We start from the raw sequence: 21,101 nt of genomic DNA on the forward strand, positions 1-21,101 counted from the left end.
TTGAGAACTGAAGTGGAGTACATATTACATTTTTTTGTCATATTTTGGAAAAAAAAATATTCCATGCTATCTTGTGTAAAACGAGACATTAAGACAAGTTTAAAATTTTTTTCCGTTATGAAATATGTAGTTAACTCAATTACTGATTTTGTAATTATCATAATACTTCGTTATACTAGTTTAAATTTACCATTACCTATTTTTAATCGAGTAAAAATATTAATAATTTCATATATAAACTATATTCTTGTCATATATACTTTTATTTTTTATACCAAGTGCAACTCTATAATGTCTTGAAGTCATGAAAGTAAACTATTTAGAAACAATCTTTATGAATCACGCAGTTATAATATACTCTAGATTTTTATTTTTATCTATTAACAGTTCAAATGAATTACTTACATCGTTAGAATGTAAGTAATTTTTTGCCTTGTTGACTTTCATTTTATTAAAGTTATTGGTATGTGTATCATTTATGCTTAATTTAGGCGTTAATAAGAATTCACAATTACTTTGAATATTTATTAATTTGTTAAAATGTTTCAATTTTACTTTGTTTGTAGGTAAGTTATACTTAAATATCTTTAGGAATTGTGATTGTTTCTGTAGTGTGGGGAATCACTTAAAATTCACTCACTGAGTTTCGTCTTTCGTTTATGAATTTATTTTTTGAGAAGTAACAAAGGTTCAATCCACTCGCATGATAATCAATGTTCACGTGTGACGTGATATTTTGTATGTGCGTGAGATGACACGCTTCGTCGCGACAAACGCCTCAGGGAAGCAGCGGCCCTGAGTCTAAAGAGACGACGCCTAGGGGTAGCTGTCCCGAGTCGCGAACTCGCTTAGATATTCTTAGTCGAGGAAGATCGGACCGTTCGGACACTGCTAGGCTCGGACTTGACACGTTCGAGCGATTTCTGTTGCGCGTTTCGTAATCTGATGGAATCGATCCCTCATCCTTGGGCACGCCGTTCTTATAACTTCTGATTCCCGACCCTTCGTCCTGATTGGCACTCAGGTCGGGTAGGCGTACGTCCAGGATAACAAATCGAAACCGACCAGTTTTTAGTTTGACGAATGAGCTGTGAACAACTAAGACAACGATCGCCGCACCTAGGATGACGAACGCGACAATAGCCGTTTCCGGGTCATCGTTTTATGGTTTAAGAGTCCGACGCCGCGGCGTCGGACCCTTTATCGCCTTTCAAGGAATGCATGTGTACAAACATTCGGCAATTGTCCGAAACTCGCCCGTTATCTCCTCGGCTATGAATTATATCGTTCGTTTTTTAGAAAGTGAAATATATAATATGATTCATAGCTATGAATGGTCATTTTGACATTATCGAACTGTGTAAGTGTGGGTCGTGCACGACATTGGTGTGTGTGTGTGTACATAACATACTCCCCCCGTTGAGAGGGTGAGCCGATCAACTATTCGCATAATGTAATCAATGTTATTTGTACATTCAAATGATGAGTTTATAAATCGAATGGTTATAATCTTGGGATCGGTTTACAATTGTTTTCACGACAATGTCAAGGGGCTGACGTCCTGAGTCGATCCGTGATAACGCTTACAGTGGTTTTTCGCATATTGTGTTTGATCATGTATTTACGCAAATCATTACATGGCTATCGCTCGATGGGAAGTGGACATAAGGCCCTTGCCGCTCGCTTGATGATGCCGGTTGCAGTTTTTATGGAGGCGGCTCGTACTATTCCGTCTGCGCCCGGATGTGTTTCTACGATTCTGCCTAGCATCCATTGATTACAGGGCAGATTTTTGTCCTTTATGCAGACAATACTCCCCGCTTCGAGCTTGGGTCCATCTTTCGTCCATTTGTTCCGGATTTGGAGTTCATTTAAATACTCCAGGTTCCATCGAGCCCAGAAGTCCTGTCGGATCTTCGAGATGTGTTGCCAAACAGATAGCCGGTTAACTGGAACACATGACAAATCGCCCTCCGGAAGGGTCGTCAACGGTTTGCCGATTAAGTAATGAGCGGGGGTTAACACAAGCAAGTCATTCGGATCTGATGATAGAGATGTGATCGGCCGTGAGTTAAGAATGCCTTCGACTTCAGTAATAAATGTATTCAATTGTTCAAATGTGAATAACGAATCTCCTACCACTCGTTTGAAGTGGTGTTTGAAAAGTTTAACCATCGACTCCCAAATTCCACCGAAATGTGGAGCGGCGGGAGGTATAAAGTGCCATGTAATTTTATGATCGCTTATGAATTTATTTAGAACGGTCTGATGTTGTTCAGAATTGAACAACGCATACAGTTCCTTGAGTTGGTTATTCGCGCCCACGAAATTGCTGCCGTTATCGGAGTGAATATGCGCTGGCATTCCGCGCCTTGCAATAAATCGTCGCAACGCTGCAATAAAACCCTCGGACGACAAATCGCTCACGAGTTCGAGATGCACCGCCTTGATTGACATGCACACGAATATGCAGATGTATACCTTGATTCGCGTTCGATTTCTATACTTTCTTTCCTTAATGTAAAACGGCCCACAGAAATCAATACCGGTGTTAGTGAACGGTATTGCTTCCTGTACGCGTGCGATTGGGAGATTTCCCATTTTGTGCTCGACTACTTGGGCATTGAATCGGAAACAACGCGCGCAGGAGCGTATAATTTTCCGTACTTGATTCCTGCCATCGAGTAACCAAAATTTTTGACGAACGAGGTGTAATGTAGTTACTATACCGGGATGATAATGTCTTTCGTGTGTTTCGCGAATAATACTATCAGTTAAGCTATGCCGGCTAGGAAGCAAAATCTGATGTTTTTGCGCGAAAGACATATTCGAGGCTTGTAGCCGTCCTCCGACTCTGATTACTCCGTTTTCGTCCAAAAATGGGTTCAACTTCGCGATTTTATTTGTGTGACTCAAATTGTTCTTTTTTAATTTCGCGATCTCGTCGGCGAAACGGCTAGCCTGTAGCCACCTTAATACTCGAATTTCGGCTTCGTCTAGCTCCTTCGCGTGTAATGGACCGGAGTATTCATTACGGGGCCGGAAACGACGGCAGTACGCGACAATTTTACGCAATTTGTAATAGGAGGCATGTTTATTAATTAATCCGAATCCGAAATCGTGTGCCTCGGTTATTAGACATACATTCTTTTTTAGTTCTGGTATTTCAATTATTTGGGGATCTTGTTTTGGCCATTTGTCTTCCTCCTCGACCAACCACGAAGGCCCGGACGACCACACCTTATTCTGGGTAAACGCTCGTGGTAATTGTCCTCTCGAAATTGCGTCCGCGGGGTTATCTGCAGTTCTGACATGTCGCCATTCATGTGATCCGGTGATTTCCTGAATGCTTTCTACGCGATTCGCGACGTACGTCTTTAATAAGTACGACGATGTGTTTAACCAATGCAATACTATAGTCGAGTCCGACCAAAAAACGATTTTGTTTATGGGAAAATCTAGCACGTCTTTTATTTCTTTGTATAATTGCGCTACTATTAATGCGCCGCACAACTCAAGCCGTGGTATAGTGACTGTTTTTAATGGTGCTACTCGCGATTTTGCGCACAGTAGTCTAACTATTGTGTCTCCGCATTCTCCCGTCGAACGCACGTATATGCATGCACCGTAGCCTACATTGCTCGCGTCACAAAATCCGTGCAATTGTACGTCTTGACAATTTTCAATTAGCAGTTTACGCGGGAAGGAAACTCGACTCATTGCTTCCCATTGTTTTATAAACTCTAACCATTCGGTATATATGTTTTGTGGCACAGACTCGTCCCACTGTAGACCACACCGCCACACGTCTTGCATTATTTTCTTAATGTATAGAATAATCGGGCCTAATAATCCTAAAGGATCAAATATCTTCGCGATTTCGGATAATATACTTCTTTTGGTAATTTTTCCGATATTTTTAATCGGATTCGTCGAGTAATATATTCCGTCATCGCGTGTATTCCACGATACGCCCAATGTTTTTAGAGCGCGATCTGTATTTAACGCGAAATTCTCGTGTAACGCGTTCATCGGTAAATCATTAATTACGCGTTTGTCGTTGGACGCCCACTGTCTTATACTAAACCCGCCGAGAGCTAGTAATGATATTATATCGTCTCGTAATTTTCGAGCCTCGTCTATTGTCTCAGTGCCGGTTAATAGATCATCTACGTATAAATGTGACTCGATTACTTCGGCTGCTCGCGGATATGACGATCGTTCGTCGTCTGCTAGTTTTTGGATGGTTCGAATTGCCAGGAACGGCGAAGATGCAATCCCGAAAGTGAGCGTATTTAATTGGAACGTTTTTATTTTCCCGTTTTTGCGCCATAATATGCGCTGATAGCGTCGATCTTCGTCGTGTACGAGTATTTGTCTGTACATCTTTTCGATGTCTGCTGTTAAGACGTAATTGTAAGAACGGAAGCGAAGTAAATGCGAAATTAACTTGTCTTGTACGGTCGGGCCTACCATCAGCGTATCGTTTAAAGATGTACCGTTACTTGTCTTTGCCGATGCGTCGAACACTACTCGCACTCTCGTAGTATTGCTTGATTCTTTAATTACCGAGTGATGAGGCATATAATAACCGTCATCTTCAGGTTCCTCGATTTCGGACATGTGGTTTAGATTTATATATTCGTCTATTACTTTAGTATACTCGATTTTTAATGTACTGTTCGCGTTAAGTTTGCGTTCCAATGCCGATAAACGTTTAAGCGCGATGACTCGGGAATCGCCGAGACGGGCGTTAATTTTTCGAAACGGTAAGCGAACTATGTATCGACCGTCTTCGTTACGCGATACTGTTCTTTGATAATGTTCTTCACATGCGATTTCCTCTGGGGAAAGTGATTTATTTGTCGCGACCTCTTCGATTTTCCAAAATTTAGAGATTAATTCTTCTAAACGCGTTAAATGACATATTGGATTTGCTGGTCTTTGTGATGTCGCATTCCCGGCGATTACCCATCCGAGTCGCGTCTTTTGTATGTAAAGATCGTGTTTTTCGTTTGATAAACTTATTTGACCGACTGCGAACAAGGAAAGCGTCGCTCCGGAACCGATTAATAAGTCGACCGGCTGCGGTAAATGGAAGTCTGGATCTGCGAGTCTGATATTTCGCGGTATTTTAACTGAGTTACGTGGGAATGTTTCGGATGGAACGAAATCGGTAATCGACGGAATTGTTAAACACGTCAGACTTTTTGTAAAATCGTCGTGTATGGATTGTATTGTGATATGCACTATGCCTTTCGACTCAGTGCTTGTGCCATTAATTGCGCTAATTGATAACGATTGCATCGTCACAGGCAATTTTAAACGATTTACCATCGATTCCGTAATAAAATTAGCAGTGGCGCAAGTATCCAAGAGTGCACGACATTTGATTTGCTTGTGATTATCGCCTTGAATGTAAATTAATGCGCTCGTCATTAATTGTGGTGTAGAAACGTGTAAGGTCGCGAAATTCATTGTTCGATTGTCGGTTAGTCATTCGGTCTTAGTGCCGGACTCCTCGGTATTTGATGCAGTCGCTTTGATCGGTTTCGAGAAATTGTCAAGATGCAACAGCGTATTGTGCCGTTTTTGACAAATTGTGCAATTAGAAAATTTGCACGGGCTTTCGCGGTGGGAACGTAAACAGTTGTAACATAATTTTGCGCGTTTTACCGTTTCTATACGCTTTGGCACAGGTAATTGCTTGAATTCATCGCATAAATAAAGCGGATGTCGCTTAGTTTTGCATGTCACGCAATTACGCGACGCGTTTGTTACAAAAATTCGATTCGCCGGGTGCATTCGCTTTCTTTTTGCCGCGGGCTCGCCGATAGTTTTATCTGAATCGTATGTCTTTGTCTTCTCGCGTCTCGATGCACAGACCGCGGTTTTGTATATGAACTCGTACAATTGGTCTAAATTCGGAAGTTCCTCTCTGTCTAAAGTCGCCTCCCACTTATTTAACGTATTTTTCGGCAGTTTGCTTTCAAGTAGGTAGACGATCACATCGGATCCGACCGATGCTCCTAACGCGGATAACGAAGCGAGATGTTGTTGAGTTTCATCTGCCAATTTAGTCAAGCCGGCGGTGGTTTCCTTATCTAATACCGGTAAGTTTACGATGCACGAAATGTGCCGCTGAACTAGAATTCGTTTAACTTCATAAGAGCGTTCTAATAACTCCCATGCTTTCGCGTAACTTATTCCGTCTATCTCAAGAATTTTTATTTTATTTGCAGCTTCTCCCCTTAACGCCGATCTTAAATAATGTAATTTGTCAATGTCTGTTAGATCGTTCTGATCGCCGATCATGCTACGAAAGGCATTTTTAAACGATAGCCAACCTTCAAATTTGCCGTCGAAGGTAGGCAGCGGCGCCTCGGGTAGTTTGATTCGCCGTTTTTTCGCGGTGGTTATGGAATCCGCGACAGCGCTCTGTGATCCGTTACTCGACGTGCCGGGATCCGACGTGCTCCCAACGTTCACGATGTTCTCGATTCTGCCCGCGAGATCGAAAAACCGGGTTTGTAGAGTTAAAAATTCCTCCTGATTGTTATCATTCGGATCCAAGATCGCGAGCTCGTCGTTTTGTTCCTCAAACGCGTGGTATACTTCGGTTAAACGGGCAATCCGCAGTTTTATTGCAGCATTATCTAACGCATTCTTATCGAGGAGATTCGTTAAATTCGTTATCTGCGACTTCAATGAAGTCCGTTTTTGTAATAGAAGCTTGACTCTATCAGGCATTTTAGCGACCGTAATAAATTGAATTCGAATGGCTTACTTTATGTGTAATTGCTCGATGTTCGGTATTCCCCGCTCAACTCTTTGGCTGATCTGATTCGGTCGACCCGTGATGCGCTCGTCTGTTGAAGACTGGCTGGTGTCGTGTATGTGGAAGGCCGTTGTCGTGTATGTAGAAGGTTTCCGTCCCGCTTGCTCGTCCTCTGCGTAGATCGTGAAACCTCACAGGAGGCACCAAAATGTAGTGTGGGGAATCACTTAAAATTCACTCACTGAGTTTCGTCTTTCGTTTATGAATTTATTTCTTGAGAAGTAACAAAGGTTCAATCCACTCGCATGATAATCAATGTTCACGTGTGACGTGATATTTTGTATGTGCGTGAGATGACACGCTTCGTCGCGACAAACGCCTCAGGGAAGCAGCGGCCCTGAGTCTAAAGAGACGACGCCTAGGGGTAGCTGTCCCGAGTCGCGAACTCGCTTAGATATTCTTAGTCGAGGAAGATCGGACCGTTCGGACACTGCTAGGCTCGGACTTGACACGTTCGAGCGATTTCTGTTGCGCGTTTCGTAATCTGATGGAATCGATCCCTCATCCTTGGGCACGCCGTTCTTATAACTTCTGATTCCCGACCCTTCGTCCTGATTGGCACTCAGGTCGGGTAGGCGTACGTCCAGGATAACAAATCGAAACCGACCAGTTTTTAGTTTGACGAATGAGCTGTGAACAACTAAGACAACGATCGCCGCACCTAGGATGACGAACGCGACAATAGCCGTTTCCGGGTCATCGTTTTATGGTTTAAGAGTCCGACGCCGCGGCGTCGGACCCTTTATCGCCTTTCAAGGAATGCATGTGTACAAACATTCGGCAATTGTCCGAAACTCGCCCGTTATCTCCTCGGCTATGAATTATATCGTTCGTTTTTTAGAAAGTGAAATATATAATATGATTCATAGCTATGAATGGTCATTTTGACATTATCGAACTGTGTAAGTGTGGGTCGTGCACGACATTGGTGTGTGTGTGTGTACATAACAGTTTCATTATTAATTAAAGCCTGTTTAAAATTTTTGAAAATATGTGGTTAATCTGCTACTATCTATAAATATCGATTTGTATCGAATGGATGTACAGTTCGTGCCAGGTATGCCTAGGGTCCGATTCTAGGATCCACGTTTTGTTCTTAGTTGTTTTTACGTTCATGACTATTATAACCGGATACTGCGTCAGTGATCATGAATGTATCGTAGTGTTAGTAAATTATGTTTTGACAGCCGGCCGATGTAATCTCAGTTTTGATCGGTGAAATCTCAAAAATATTCCAAAGCTTAATTGAAAGGAAGGAATTTAAACCGTAAAAATTTGAAATCATTCTGATCATTACTTTGTCTATGGCAACTTTTCCAAAGTTGTCAGCTGACAATATCACGTGCATGGTCGCAATGCCAAAATTGAACGAATTGAAGTTTGAATTTCCTTCCGCACCCACCCTATTCATCAGATATAGAGACTCTTTCCTGTTTCCAAAATTAAAAAAATTTTTTAATAAAAAAATATAAATCAAATGCTAAGGTGAAAAATGCTGTAAACCAATATTTTTCATGTTTAGACAATCAACTTTTTCTGATGGTTTAAAGAAATCGGAGAATCGTTGGACCAAATGTATCGAGTTGCAGGGAGACTACGTCGAGAAATAAATTTTATTTTGCTTTAAAATATATGTTTTTCTTCAAAAGGCCGGAAACTTTTCAAATGACCCTCGTATATTCTTTTAACAATCTTTTAAACGCTATTAATTCTCTGCATTGCTTAATCGCAGTGAGTAACGAATTATACATTTTTATACCTTCATAAGAAAGGCTTTTTTAAGCACTTCTAGTTTTACGGAAAGTTACTACTAAGTTTCCTGTCTGCCTCGTTTCTCTATTGCATTCTCCTCTCACTATCTCTTTTTTATTGTTTAACTCCTCCGAAGCAATGCCTTTTAATATTTTACAGATAAATACATTAACGCTATAAAAAAATCGTTGCCAGGCATGAACTGTAAGGCATGAAGCATGTGTTCAATTTTGATAAATCTATTGCACTGTAGAATTACTCTCATGGCACGGTTTTGAACTATCTGAAGTTTATTCAATTGCGTTTCACCCATCCCAACTAATAGAATAGCACAATACTCGAAATGAGGTGCTATGATGGACTTGTACACAATACATCTAGTATATGTTGATACAAAGTTACCCTGATAGCCACTTGTCTGTGTTGTTGCTGTAATGTTGTCGAAAACAAAGGGCATTAGTTTTCAGCAAATTTAGAACAAGGTGTGTGCCTCATTTGCCTTTGGTTTAACATCATATGAATTCAGCACGTTTTGCTGCCAATATGCTGCGTATTTGCTGTCAACGGTTTATCGCTATATATAAAGAGCAACATGAGAGCAAGTTGCCAACAACATATGCTGAGTCATAAATTTCAGCAAAAATTCAACAACATGTCGAAAACGGTTAAATATATGTTTTGTACTCTTTTTTTTAAATATATAAAAAATAAATAAGTTAATTCTTTTTTCTGCTGAATTGTCACCACCCTGCCAAAAATGTGCGATAAAACCGATTAAAAAAAAGTAATCTAAATCAATCGAGATTTTTGCACCAAAAATACGGTATTAAGACCAATTGAAAATAAGATCGGAATCCAGATAGATTTATTAAAACAGAATACATTAATGTAAACGTAATAAATATTTAGTTTACAAAAAAGTATTTCTTGTATCCTTTTTGTTAAAAAGAATTAAATTTAAATTAAACATTTAATTTATGTACAAGATTAAATAACAATACAAATTGTTATTTACATATAAAAATATAAAATTTTATATGGAACAATGTTCCACACATGTCACGTTTAAAAAGAATGAGAGCGAGTATTTGTCTTGAGCTTACAACAAACAATTCCTAAAAGCTTACGGAAATATGAACTGGGGTGTCCGGGTGGCACCTAGATATAACGCCTGTGGTCGCACTCGACTCACGAGAAAATCCCTCGCGGCGTGGCCGCCTAGCAGTGACGCCAGCCCTCACTTGTTAAATCCATTTCAATCCGATCTGATAGCCAAGTAAATAATTAATTTACTCCTGTTTATTTATTACATTACACACGCTCGCGCAAACACACAATCACATACGCACACGCGCGCACACACACACAAATCATTTTTGACATTTTATTTGGCTAGACAATAATTAATATATTTAATGTTTATAATAAATACACGACAAAAACACAGCATCATTATCTTTTTTTATTATTGTCACGTTGCTCTTATGTTGTTGAAAATGATTGATAAAGCAAAATGTTTTCCACGAATAGAAGTCATTTTGTTGGCAAAAGAATAAGCAACAGTTGCTCTCCGTTTGTTTTAAATCTGCTGACATAAAATGTCTCAAATCTGCTCTCATGTTATTGAATATGTAGGACTATGCGTTACGTTTTCAGCAAATACACAGCAACTAGTCGAAAATTCATGCTCAGCATTAAGTTGCCTGATTTTGCAAAACGTGCACGGCTATCAGAGTACCTATTCTATTTAAAAAACTAGTTTATTTCTTTATTTTCTTAAGTATATAATCGCAGTGGTCCTGAAATCTAAGTCTATCGTCTAGCATTATACCTAAATATTTCATGATTGATACCCGTTCTATTTCAATTCCATCCAGACACTTTATGACAGTATTACCTCGTAATTCTTTTGTAATACTTCTAACTATCATATTTTGTTTTATCTAAGTTCATTTTTAACTTATTTATATTCATCCAATGTTTGACTACATTAAAAGCCATATTCATTTTTATCTCTACATCCGCACTACTTTCTCCACTTACATATATAAGCGTGTCATCTGTAAACATTTTTATATTGCACCCTTCTGGACAGACTTCAATTATATCATTTATATATATTATAAATAGCAAAGGTCCTAGTATTGAACCTTGTGGCACCCCATATTCTGTAGACAATAATTTAGACCATATCTGATTGAATCGTGCCTTGTTGTTTTCTATTACCTATTTAAGTATGATTTGAACCACTCTAAGGTCATTCTTCTAATTCCGTATTGATACATTTTTTCTAACAATCCTTTTCTATTTATTATTTTAAACGCTCTTTTAAGATCCATGAAGATTACTCCTACCATTTTTTTCTTCGCTCACTATTAATTTCAGTTCGTTTATGACACATTGAACCGCTGTTTTCCACGAATAATATTTTCTAAATCCCGCTTGATGTTCTGTTATAATACCGTTTGTTTTCAAGTATGTTTTAAGTTGTTCTTTTACTACTAATTCTAGCACTTTCTCATATATTGGTAACATATTAATAGGCCTATATTAGCTCGCTTTTTTGGCTTTATCTATCTTTGGGATCGGCATTATAGTAAAGGTTTTCCAATCTTCCGGACAGTAACCTTTCTTTAAAGAATTATTTATTGAAATTGCAAATTTTTTTGTTAGAGGAAAAACTACCTTCAATATATCATTAGTTATTCCCTCTTCCATACCTTCCTTTTTTTGGTAATCCCATAACAATTTCTTTTAGCTGCTCTAGTGTAATAACCTCAAAACTTTCCATGATTCCTTTGTTTTCAATAGTATAAATAATTTTCTTATTTATATTCATCCAATATTCAATTATGTCACTGGGTCTATCTACCTTTATAGAGTTTACTATACTATTAATATTTTGTATATAATATAAATTAAATTTATTCGCTATATTACACTCTTCGGTATCGCCTAAAATCTCAAAATCTATATTTCCTACTTCCTTTATACCTACTGGCTCGCCCCTAATTATTAGGAGTATAAATAAATTTCCGCCGTTTCACAAAAAATGGCGTCACTAGTATGTTATGGTTGAAATTGTCTGTTGTAAAACGTTATATCGTAAGGTTGGACATCTGGCAACAACAACCTTAAAATATTAGCAATTTTGTATTAGTATCATATATTTTTTTTCGTGCGAAAATATCGAGTTTTGAGCCGAATAAGCGTCATTTGCGGGAGCTTTCGATTTATTTCTTTAATTTGAAGAAATCTGCAGCCGAGGCGCATCGATTGCTTGTAGAAGCATATGATGAGGCTGCCTTAAGTGAGAGAAGTTGCCGTGAGTGGTTTCACAAGTTTAAGAACGGCGAATTTGACGTCGAAGGCAAAGAACTTAGCGGAAGGCCGAAAGTGTACGAAGACGCGGAATTGGAAACATTATTAGATGAATATTCGTGCCAAATGCAAGAAGCACTTGCACTTACATTAGGAGTGACTCAACCAGCAATTTCACATCGCTTAAAATCATTGGGAATGATTCAAAAACAAGGAAACTGGGTTCCATATGAACTGAAGCCGAGAAACGTTGAACGCCGATTTTTCACATGTGAAATACTGCTTGCCAGGCATAAACGAAGGGGTTTTTTGCATCGTATAGTTACTGGTGATGAAAAATGTGTCCACTACGATAATCCAAAGAAGAAGAAATCATGGGGACCACCTGGCCATGCTTGAACATCGACAGCCAAGCCGAACATTCATGGAAAAAAGCTCATGTTGTGTATTTGGTGGGATCAACTTGGTGTCGTGTATTATGAGTTGCTCAAACCGAATGAAACCATTACTGGGGCTCTCTATCGAACACAATTGATGAGATTGAGCCGAGTACTCAAGGAAAAACGTGCCCACTACTACTCCAGACACGACAAAGTTATTCTTCTGCATGATAATGCTCGTCCACATGTTGCGGCGCCGGTTAAAACCTACCTGGAAACACTCAATTGGGAAGTTTTACCCTACCCGCCGTATTCACCAGACATTGCTCCTTCTGATTACTACCTGTTTCGATCGATGGCGCATGGCCTATCTGAGCAACACTTCACATCATATGAAAATACAAAATATTGGGTCGATTTGTGGATAGCTTCAAAAGATGAAGCATTCTTCCGACGCGGTATCCGTATGCTGCCAGAAAGATGGGAAAAAGTAATGACTAGCGATGGACAATACTTCGAATAAAACATTAGGTACCGTTCTTTCACAATAAATGCCCAATTTTTGATAAAAAACGGCGGAAACTTATTTATACTCCTGATACTTCTTTCAAGGTTTTCTACATAGTCATAGGATTTTCTCTATTAACCCTTAAACACGTAAATGGGTAATCTCTCTGAAAGATCCCATACAAAGTTTCGAATACTTCCTGTGTGAAGACGGAATGAAATAGGATGTTCGGACAAAGACGTAAAAAGAGTTTGAAATCTCCTCTTTTGATTGATATGGTTGATTAACTTTTTTGCTCAACTAGAACTCAAACGGTAGGAAAGTTTTGTTAGGGTCAATGCGACCCATATAGTGTGTAAGTGAAACTTTTTTTGTGAGTATTTTACATAAAAAAGCTGAACAAAATACGTTCAAACAGGTCGGTTTGCGGATGTTACTCGCATATACTCTGTCTAAAGTTGGAATGCTATAAAATGCTGCAGAAAAAGAAGTTTTTCAGAAGTATATCATAAAACACATCAATTTTCAATTTTAGACACCTTGAATTTATGAAAAATACTTCATATTCGCTTTGTTACATAAGTACATTTTTTAATAGAAATGACAATAATATAATTTTTTTTTGAAAGTATAAATTTTCAGCTTTAAAGCGCTGTATTGTAAAGTCTTTAAGAGTTTTTTGTGGTAAAGATATGAATTTTTTTTAAAGTGGATTTTTAAATGCCCAAAAATACCTCATATTCTCCATGTTACATAATTATACTTTTCAAAAGAAATGACTTTGCCAAATTTTATTTTAAAAATGTAACTCTTTAGCTTTAAAACACCGTATTAAAAGTCCTTAAAAGTTTTTCGTTGCGAGAATATGATTTTTTGAAGGAAAAGTGGATTTTTGACCAATTCCTCATTTTTGCTTAATGGTTTTTTTTTTATAACTTCACAATAAATTATTTTTTGGCAATGCCGATAGTGCAGTCACACTCCTAAGATTCTGAACTTTCATTAAAAAAAAATTGTAGAAAAATATTGATTGTAATCAAAGTTATAGCTTCTCAAAGTTGAAAAAGTCTCTCAGACCCGAAAATGTGTTTCCGTATTTTACAGGATCGATGTGTTTCCAGATGGTCCGCAGGGAGAGCGCGTGGATCTCGATCTCCTCCTTCTGCAAGCAAGTCATGCTGTAGAAAGAGGAAGCCGATAAGATGAGAAAAAAAAAGCCGGGAGGAGGACATATGCTCCCTCCCCCTGACGGGAAGGTACCGATGGCGCACAGTACTATTGCACACAGCCAATCACAGCGGCTGGTGCCTAGTGATATTCTTCTGTTCAAGCGCTATGAGTGGGTTGTGTGCAATAGTACTGTGCGCTATCGGAACCTTCCCCCCCCTGACGACAATGAAGACGATGGAAACGACGGGAATGGGGGCCACGACCAACGTCGACCCCCACCCTGACCGTCCAGAAAAAGAGGGCCCGCCCCGCGCCCCTCGCCCACCCGTGGTTCGAAATAAAACGGCGGCGACGATGGAAAGCGGGCGTTTCAGTTGCCCCCTCACTCCGCACCATAGCGGTGGAAGAGAGCAACGACACGGAGAGAAGGCGTCCCTCCACCCTGCCAGCTGCTAGCCCGATTTATGGGACACGCAGCCGTGGGAGGGGGGCTCCTCATAGTGAGCCCGGCGAGGCGGACTCCACCTGACGTTAAGGGGGGGGGGGGAGCGACTCGACGACATAACACGGAACTGCTTCCCCACTGCCTCGTCTGGGAGGGAGAGGGAACTCAACATTTCCTCTCCCTCAGAGCATAACAGTGCATCTCGCGCCGACATCAGCTTGGCGCGAAGAGGCCCGGGGTTCTGGCGGGGCTCGGATACCCCGGGTTTTGCCCCCAAACACCTAGGGGAAGAGGCGGGGAAGAAACGGTGTCCCCTTTCCCCGACCTGAGGCTGACTTGGCCTCACAGCCCTGCCGGGGTACCCATCGCTAGGGTGCCCCGGCGAGACAAGTCGACCACTAGGCCTATTGGGTCCGGGGGGCTCCTGAAGTATGCTGCACGCATTCCCGGAGCCCCCCAGTTAAGGACCAGGGCAGGACACCCGGAAGGGTTTTAGTGGGTAGGCCTTCATCGACAGGTTGTCGGCAGAGGAGAGCCCACATAACCACCACGCCTCCTCCAGGACCTGAGGTATGCGGTAACGCATTTCCCCTCCGTAATAAAAAAAAAAAACAGATCGGTGTGCTTAAGAGTTAAGATCTATCATACTTTTATAATATTCTTTTTTTTCTTCTGATTAATTTTATTATTCCATTTCTTTTGTTTTTATACTGTGACCAATTTTGTTCGGTATTGTCATACAATACCGAACAAAATTGATCACAGTATAAACTTGAAAGAAATGGAGTAATAAAATTGGCGCTTTCCTATATGCTTTATCCCTCCTATTCACAGCCTCTCTTATCTTATCTGAGAACCATTTTGCCCCTCCCATACTTTTGGAATTCTAAATTTTTTCTTCGGTGCCATTACATCTAACGCATCTACTACATTGTTAACAAATTTTTTCGCTCTCTCACTCACTCCCAAACATTCACATTGCCATCTCTGATTTTTCTGTAATTTGTTTTTTACTAATATAACAAATTCATCTTCATCAAACTCTTTGTAATTTCTAGCGCTAATTTCCCTGTATTTACTTTCAATTTTACTCACACTCAACTCTACTTTCAGCCACGTATGTTCCGTAATCTTAGGTTCATGAATTACTTGTACTTTTTTTTTATTATTAGAGAAGATTAAATTTATAATTGTCTGACTGTCTTTCGTAACTCTCGTCGGTTTGTTCACATACTGTTTCATACCCAAGCTTAACATTGTCTTGCAAGCTTAACATCTCTTGCAATATCTTTGCATAAAACGAGTCCGTCATAAGATCTATATTAAAATCTCCTATTACCATGCATTCTCTCTTTATTATTAACTTCTCTACTATATCCTTAAAAAATCTCATAAATTTCCCGTGCGATGCGCTTAATAAACGATATTAACATTATTACTCCTTTATATAGTTTTTCTTTCATTTCTATCGTACACTAGCAATTTGATTCTTTTGTATTAATACTACTTCATATCTAATATTGTCTTTTATATACATAATAACACCCCTTGTGTTCCTATTTTCGGCATCACATCTAACTACACTGTAACCCGGCACATTTACTTCACTGTCTTCTATTTCACTAATTAGCCTGGTCTCCGACATCGCTATCATCCTAGGATTTATCCTTTTCATAACCTGATGCTGAAATTGGTTTATATGCGCTGGTAAGCTCTGCGCAATTGTATACATAATTATTTCTTCTTTCTTCTGTAGTTGCTATTTTGTATCCTCCCAACCTGCTCTCCTCTCCTTTTCTTGTAACGTCCTCTTAAAAGTCGGACATTCTCAACTGATGGCTTTATGGTTGTCATTTATCTTTAGATTGTATGTTCTACTTTTGAACATACAATTTACACATTGCTCTCTTTCGCTGTGCAAACACGCGAGCTATGATTCCCTGCGCATTTGCAGCATGTTTCTTCTTTCGTACAATTTTTAGCAATGTTAAAGTACCCGTAGCATTTAAAACATCTTTGACACTGACGTGATTAAATACAGGACATGTCTTCCATCCTACGTTTAGTTTTAATTTCTTCAACATTAGCTTGTGCGTCTCTTCATTTACTTCCATTATTATTGATTTTTCTTCATTTCCTCTTGTTTGATTTTTACTCTTTTCTTTAACCATTCTCTTTACAATTCGTACATTTATTGTATCTATTTTATTCTGCTTCTTAATCGTATTTATAAGTTCATTATCATCTAAGTTCATTTCTTCTAAATTTATGTTAACAATTTTTATTTTTGGTTTCGATTGAGACGACTCCAGCACTTTATAATTCTCTCCCAGTTTAGCTTATACTGTCTCTTTCAATTTTTTCACCTCTTCCCAGTTTTACAACCCATAATTATTATTCCTTTGTTTCCCTTCTTTAATTTTATACCCCAGTTGCCATATTTTTTATATCTACCTTCTTTTTTATTACTTTTTTTGTGTCTTCACTCTCCTGTTGCAATTTTGGTTTAACAATTATAACGTTTTTTTTTCTTCTTTTCTTTAACCGCTTCACTGTAGTCATTTTGTGGTCCTTTTTTTGATTCATATGCTGTTCCTTGTATCATTTTTCTTCAAGTTTTCCAGTTCTTGCTTGACATTTCCTAATTCTTCTTGAACTACTTCTTTAATCATTATTTTAATTTTATTTTTACGCACCGCCTCATCTTTCATTTCTTTTATAGCTTTTATAATCCAATCTATTTTTAAATTAATGTCTGAACCTTTACTTCCACTGCTCATTGTTGTGACCACTCCTGTAGACCCTCCAGATCTTATTGATGATGTCCTATCTCTTCCTGTCGGTGTCGGTACTTTTTCAATATCAATCAAAAATTCCTTAAATGGGCTTTTACACGGCACGTACTCTTGGTTTCTATCAGAAATGTTATGCTTAATTACACAACTTGAATGGTAAAAAAGCTTCGGGCAAGTTTTACATTTAACAACTCTGCTCTTAATTGTCTTTCTACATGCCGAGTATCGGTATTCTGGATATCCCTTGTCCATGCTGATAATTACCAAAATCGTTAATATCAGCATAAGCGATCCATCCTGTGATCCACTTACACACGTCAGCACTATTGTATCCGTATAATGTCTACTGTCTTGTAAGACTTCGATGTCTCAAACAATAAATTCACTGCTCACATTCACAGATTGCCATATCCCGGCTAGATAACTTTTACAGCTATCCCCGGTCTACGGCGGCTTAAGTCAAACAACTTATTTTACATCTTTTCTCACTTTAAATTATTCAAAAGTTATTACATTTACGGAGCGACTTTTGACACGTCTTCACCTCGAGAGAAAGAGAGAGAGAGAGAGAGAGAAACTGACTGACTGATTGAGCTTTTATTAACATTCTAGGGCAAGGCCCTTTAAGAATATATACAGAGAAGTAAGATGGTGTATGTATGTGACAGATTGAGTGCACGATGATGCGAAGATGAGCAAGTAAGGAAGATAAACGCAAAGACTAAAGACAAAGTATAAAATTTTTACATAGATTTAACACTAATTGACAAAAACTTAACAACTTAACAAGAATTAAAAGAGTAAACATGACAGTAATATTAAGATGAGCATTCGCTTTCACGCATGCGTACATATTTATTGAGGTCGACCCCCGCCCCTCTGCCACAGATGGTCAAAGAGAAGTCGCCTGAATGAAGTAGGTGATTCTGTTTCTTTAATGAGAGATGGAAGGGAGTTCGATAGAGTACAACCCGAGAGATAGAAAGAGCGCTGAAAGGTTGAGGTCCGGCACGGCTGGAATGGCTAATTCCACAGGAGAGGTGGAAGAGCGGAAATGAGGGTGGGAATGGGAGGAAGGCTGAAAGTTACATGCTAGGAAAGAAGGAAAGCGGGAATAAATGATGGAAAAAATGAGGCAGCAAGTTAAAAAATCTCTTCGGCCATCTGCAATTAACCATCCGAGCCGCTCGTACCAAGGGGACACATGCTCATTGCTGTGGAGATCAAAAATAAAACACACGCAGGCATTTAAGATTGAGCTTGAGACGCTGCTGTCCCGTAAGATCGGTAAGAACACCGGCGCAGTAGTCGAACAGCGAAAAGGCGAGCAAAGATAAGCCGTACTCTAAGGGGCAGCGAAAGACTGCCCCTGTAGAACTTGAAACGCCAAAGAACTCCATTGACTTTGCTAGATATGTCGCGGACTTGATTACCCCAGTTCAAAGTGCTGGACAAGTTTAAATCTAGGTTTTGCACTAAGCCCGTTAATTCAGTTAGACTGTCGTTGAGATGTAATTCAATGTTTACAACAAGGATGGTATTTACAAAACGTGCGCTGTCTAAGAGCATGGCTTTGGTTTTGCTGGCATTGAGTCTGAGCCGGTTATCCGCCACCCAACGCTTGACCGCAGCGATGTCTTCGTTGACTAGCGTGACAGCTTCTGGTGAGATCACTGAGAGAAAAATGCAGGTATATTTGCAGATCATTTGCGTATAGCAGATGCCGACAGTGCCGGAGAGAGTGCCTTAGGTCATTTATGAAGATGGAGAACAGAAGAGGGCCGAACACGGAACTCTGAGGCATGCCGACAAGTGAGCAAGATGAGAGGAAGCCCTCGGGCCCTTTGACAAATTGATGTCTACCAGAAAGGTAGGTCTGGAACCAAACCAAGGCGAATGACGAGATACAGATGGTTTTTAACCACGGAGAGTGTTTTTGAATCCTAATTCGCTACTGTTAATACGGATGGCGCAGGAAAATACAAAATTTTATCCGCCAGACATAACAGTCACTATTATTTTATTATTATTATTATAAAACTCTTATTTCAATATTTATTGTATTGTATTGATTTGTCTTTAATGTTCTTCTGCATAGCCAACATCATATAAAACAAATCTGTTTTATTGTGAAATAATATCGAACGCATGAATGGGTAGGCGTACAGTGCGTTAAGGAGTAATTTTTAAATTATTTTTAAAAAATGGAAAGGTCGTATCATAACTTTGTCATATACCATTAAATTCGTAATAAAATGAGCTTTATTTTGCTTATAAAACAAATAAAAATTAAAAAAAAAATAAGTTGTGGGAAGTGTTACCAAAATTTTTAATATTTTTCTTATCACTGTTATAAAGTACTCTTGCAACCATTCAACTTTCATTCAAAACATTTTTTTCTATCTCTTATAACTTTGACGACGCTTCAACATAAAAAAACCAATTTTTTTCAAAGGAGTGTTTCACCTTTAATGGGATGTTGGACTAACGAAATTACCGACATTTTTTTTGCAAACAATTTCTTTGAATTGGGTTTACAGAATTAAAAATGCTTTTACAAAATTAAAATATACATGTTAATCTAGAATAGAATTAATCAAGTCAATTTAATGTTAATAATAACAAAAAAATTAAGAAGTACAATAATAATCACTCACATCTGTACTTATCCATACCGTAGAGCTATCAAGCAACGACAATATCAGTTAATCTAATAGTTATACAAGTGTCTGGGTAAAACAAAACACTGCCACTCTTCAGATAACGTGATAGAATAACACTAAATAATTGAAACTCAGATCAAAAGCTTTGAAAAAAGCTTTGCTTGCATAAAATTATGCGTACGTGCACGCAAAATAGAGGTGCACAATGATAAACAGAAAGCTTATAGCTACAGAATTAATTCCTAGATTTTATGACATCAACGCTGGTGTAACCATAGGGAGATTCTAGACATTACCGGCATCCATAGCCGTTTTCCAGCTAGGACACACTGTGTTACACTGTGTTATATCGTGTAAAGTATTTGATGGAGCACAGTTTAGTTGTAGTGTAATATAAGAGTACATTATAGTCTTTCATTCTGTTCGAGAACCGAGATTGGTTGAACGGAGCGCTGGTGTTATTCAAAGAGAACGCGTAGTTCGAGATGCAAAAATGAGTCCTTTTTTTGTATTGTCAAAAAGAGAACAACAGCGCAAGAGATAGCAAGATCGAAGGAGCGGTGAGAAAGTGGAAGCGAGAGAGCAATATGAAAGTAGGACCATTCGATTTTTTAATAATTTCCACAGTCTAATAAGTTTGTGTCAAAAAAAGAAATGTTTATTATACATGATCATGCACACTGTTTAACTAAATTAGCTAGCAATGTAAGTGTTACTCGAATACAACCGCGGAAACATCGGAAACAAAATTTATATTGTCGCAGCGTCTAATGTTTCTCGTGCACCTCGAAGCGGGCATGCGAAAGAATATCCTCACATTCGCATTTAACTCGCACTTACGGCACGGACTTTACTGCTCGCTTGCGTTAATGAACAAACTGTCTAAGCACTTTCGTGCGGTCTCACAATTATCTATTAATTCCAAATGTGTCTCGCTCGCATGATATCTCGACCAAATCTAAGTCGATAGCGATGGAAAAGCTGCGGAGCTCCCAAATCTGCTTTTGAGAGAGGGGATAGCCTATGGGCTGATGATGTCCACTTGGGAATCACGTAAAATACGAAATCTCATTTTCGAGTAAATCATGCAAACGAGCAGCTTTTGAACACGAATAAGCTTGCTTGAATTTGTCGAAGAATATAGAACAAACCCAGAAAACATTTTGCGGGTGAATGTCCAGCAAATTACGCGCAAAAGGAATTCCTACAACGCAAGCAAAACCTTATCC

The 21,101-nt window shown here is 39.0% G+C and overlaps 1 protein-coding gene across 1 annotated transcript; it reads right to left on the reverse strand.

Annotated features, from left to right (window-relative positions):
- Window positions 1-621: 621 nt before the first annotated feature.
- On the reverse strand, window positions 622-5,514 carry LOC105204988. Its single transcript, XM_039455940.1, has one exon. It carries the CDS (start codon window positions 5,476-5,478, stop codon window positions 1,642-1,644), a length of 3,837 nt encoding a protein of 1,278 aa, XP_039311874.1. The 5' UTR covers window positions 5,479-5,514; the 3' UTR covers window positions 622-1,641.
- Window positions 5,515-21,101: the final 15,587 nt, after the last annotated feature.

This window comes from Solenopsis invicta, chromosome 12 (assembly GCF_016802725.1).
Source record: "Solenopsis invicta isolate M01_SB chromosome 12, UNIL_Sinv_3.0, whole genome shotgun sequence".
NCBI lineage: Eukaryota > Metazoa > Arthropoda > Insecta > Hymenoptera > Formicidae > Solenopsis > Solenopsis invicta.

What these genes read in the sequence shown, in the direction of transcription:
- LOC105204988 (XM_039455940.1), bottom strand. Translation starts at nt 5,478, where the DNA reads ATGAATTTCGCGACCTTACACGTTTCTACACCACAATTAATGACGAGC.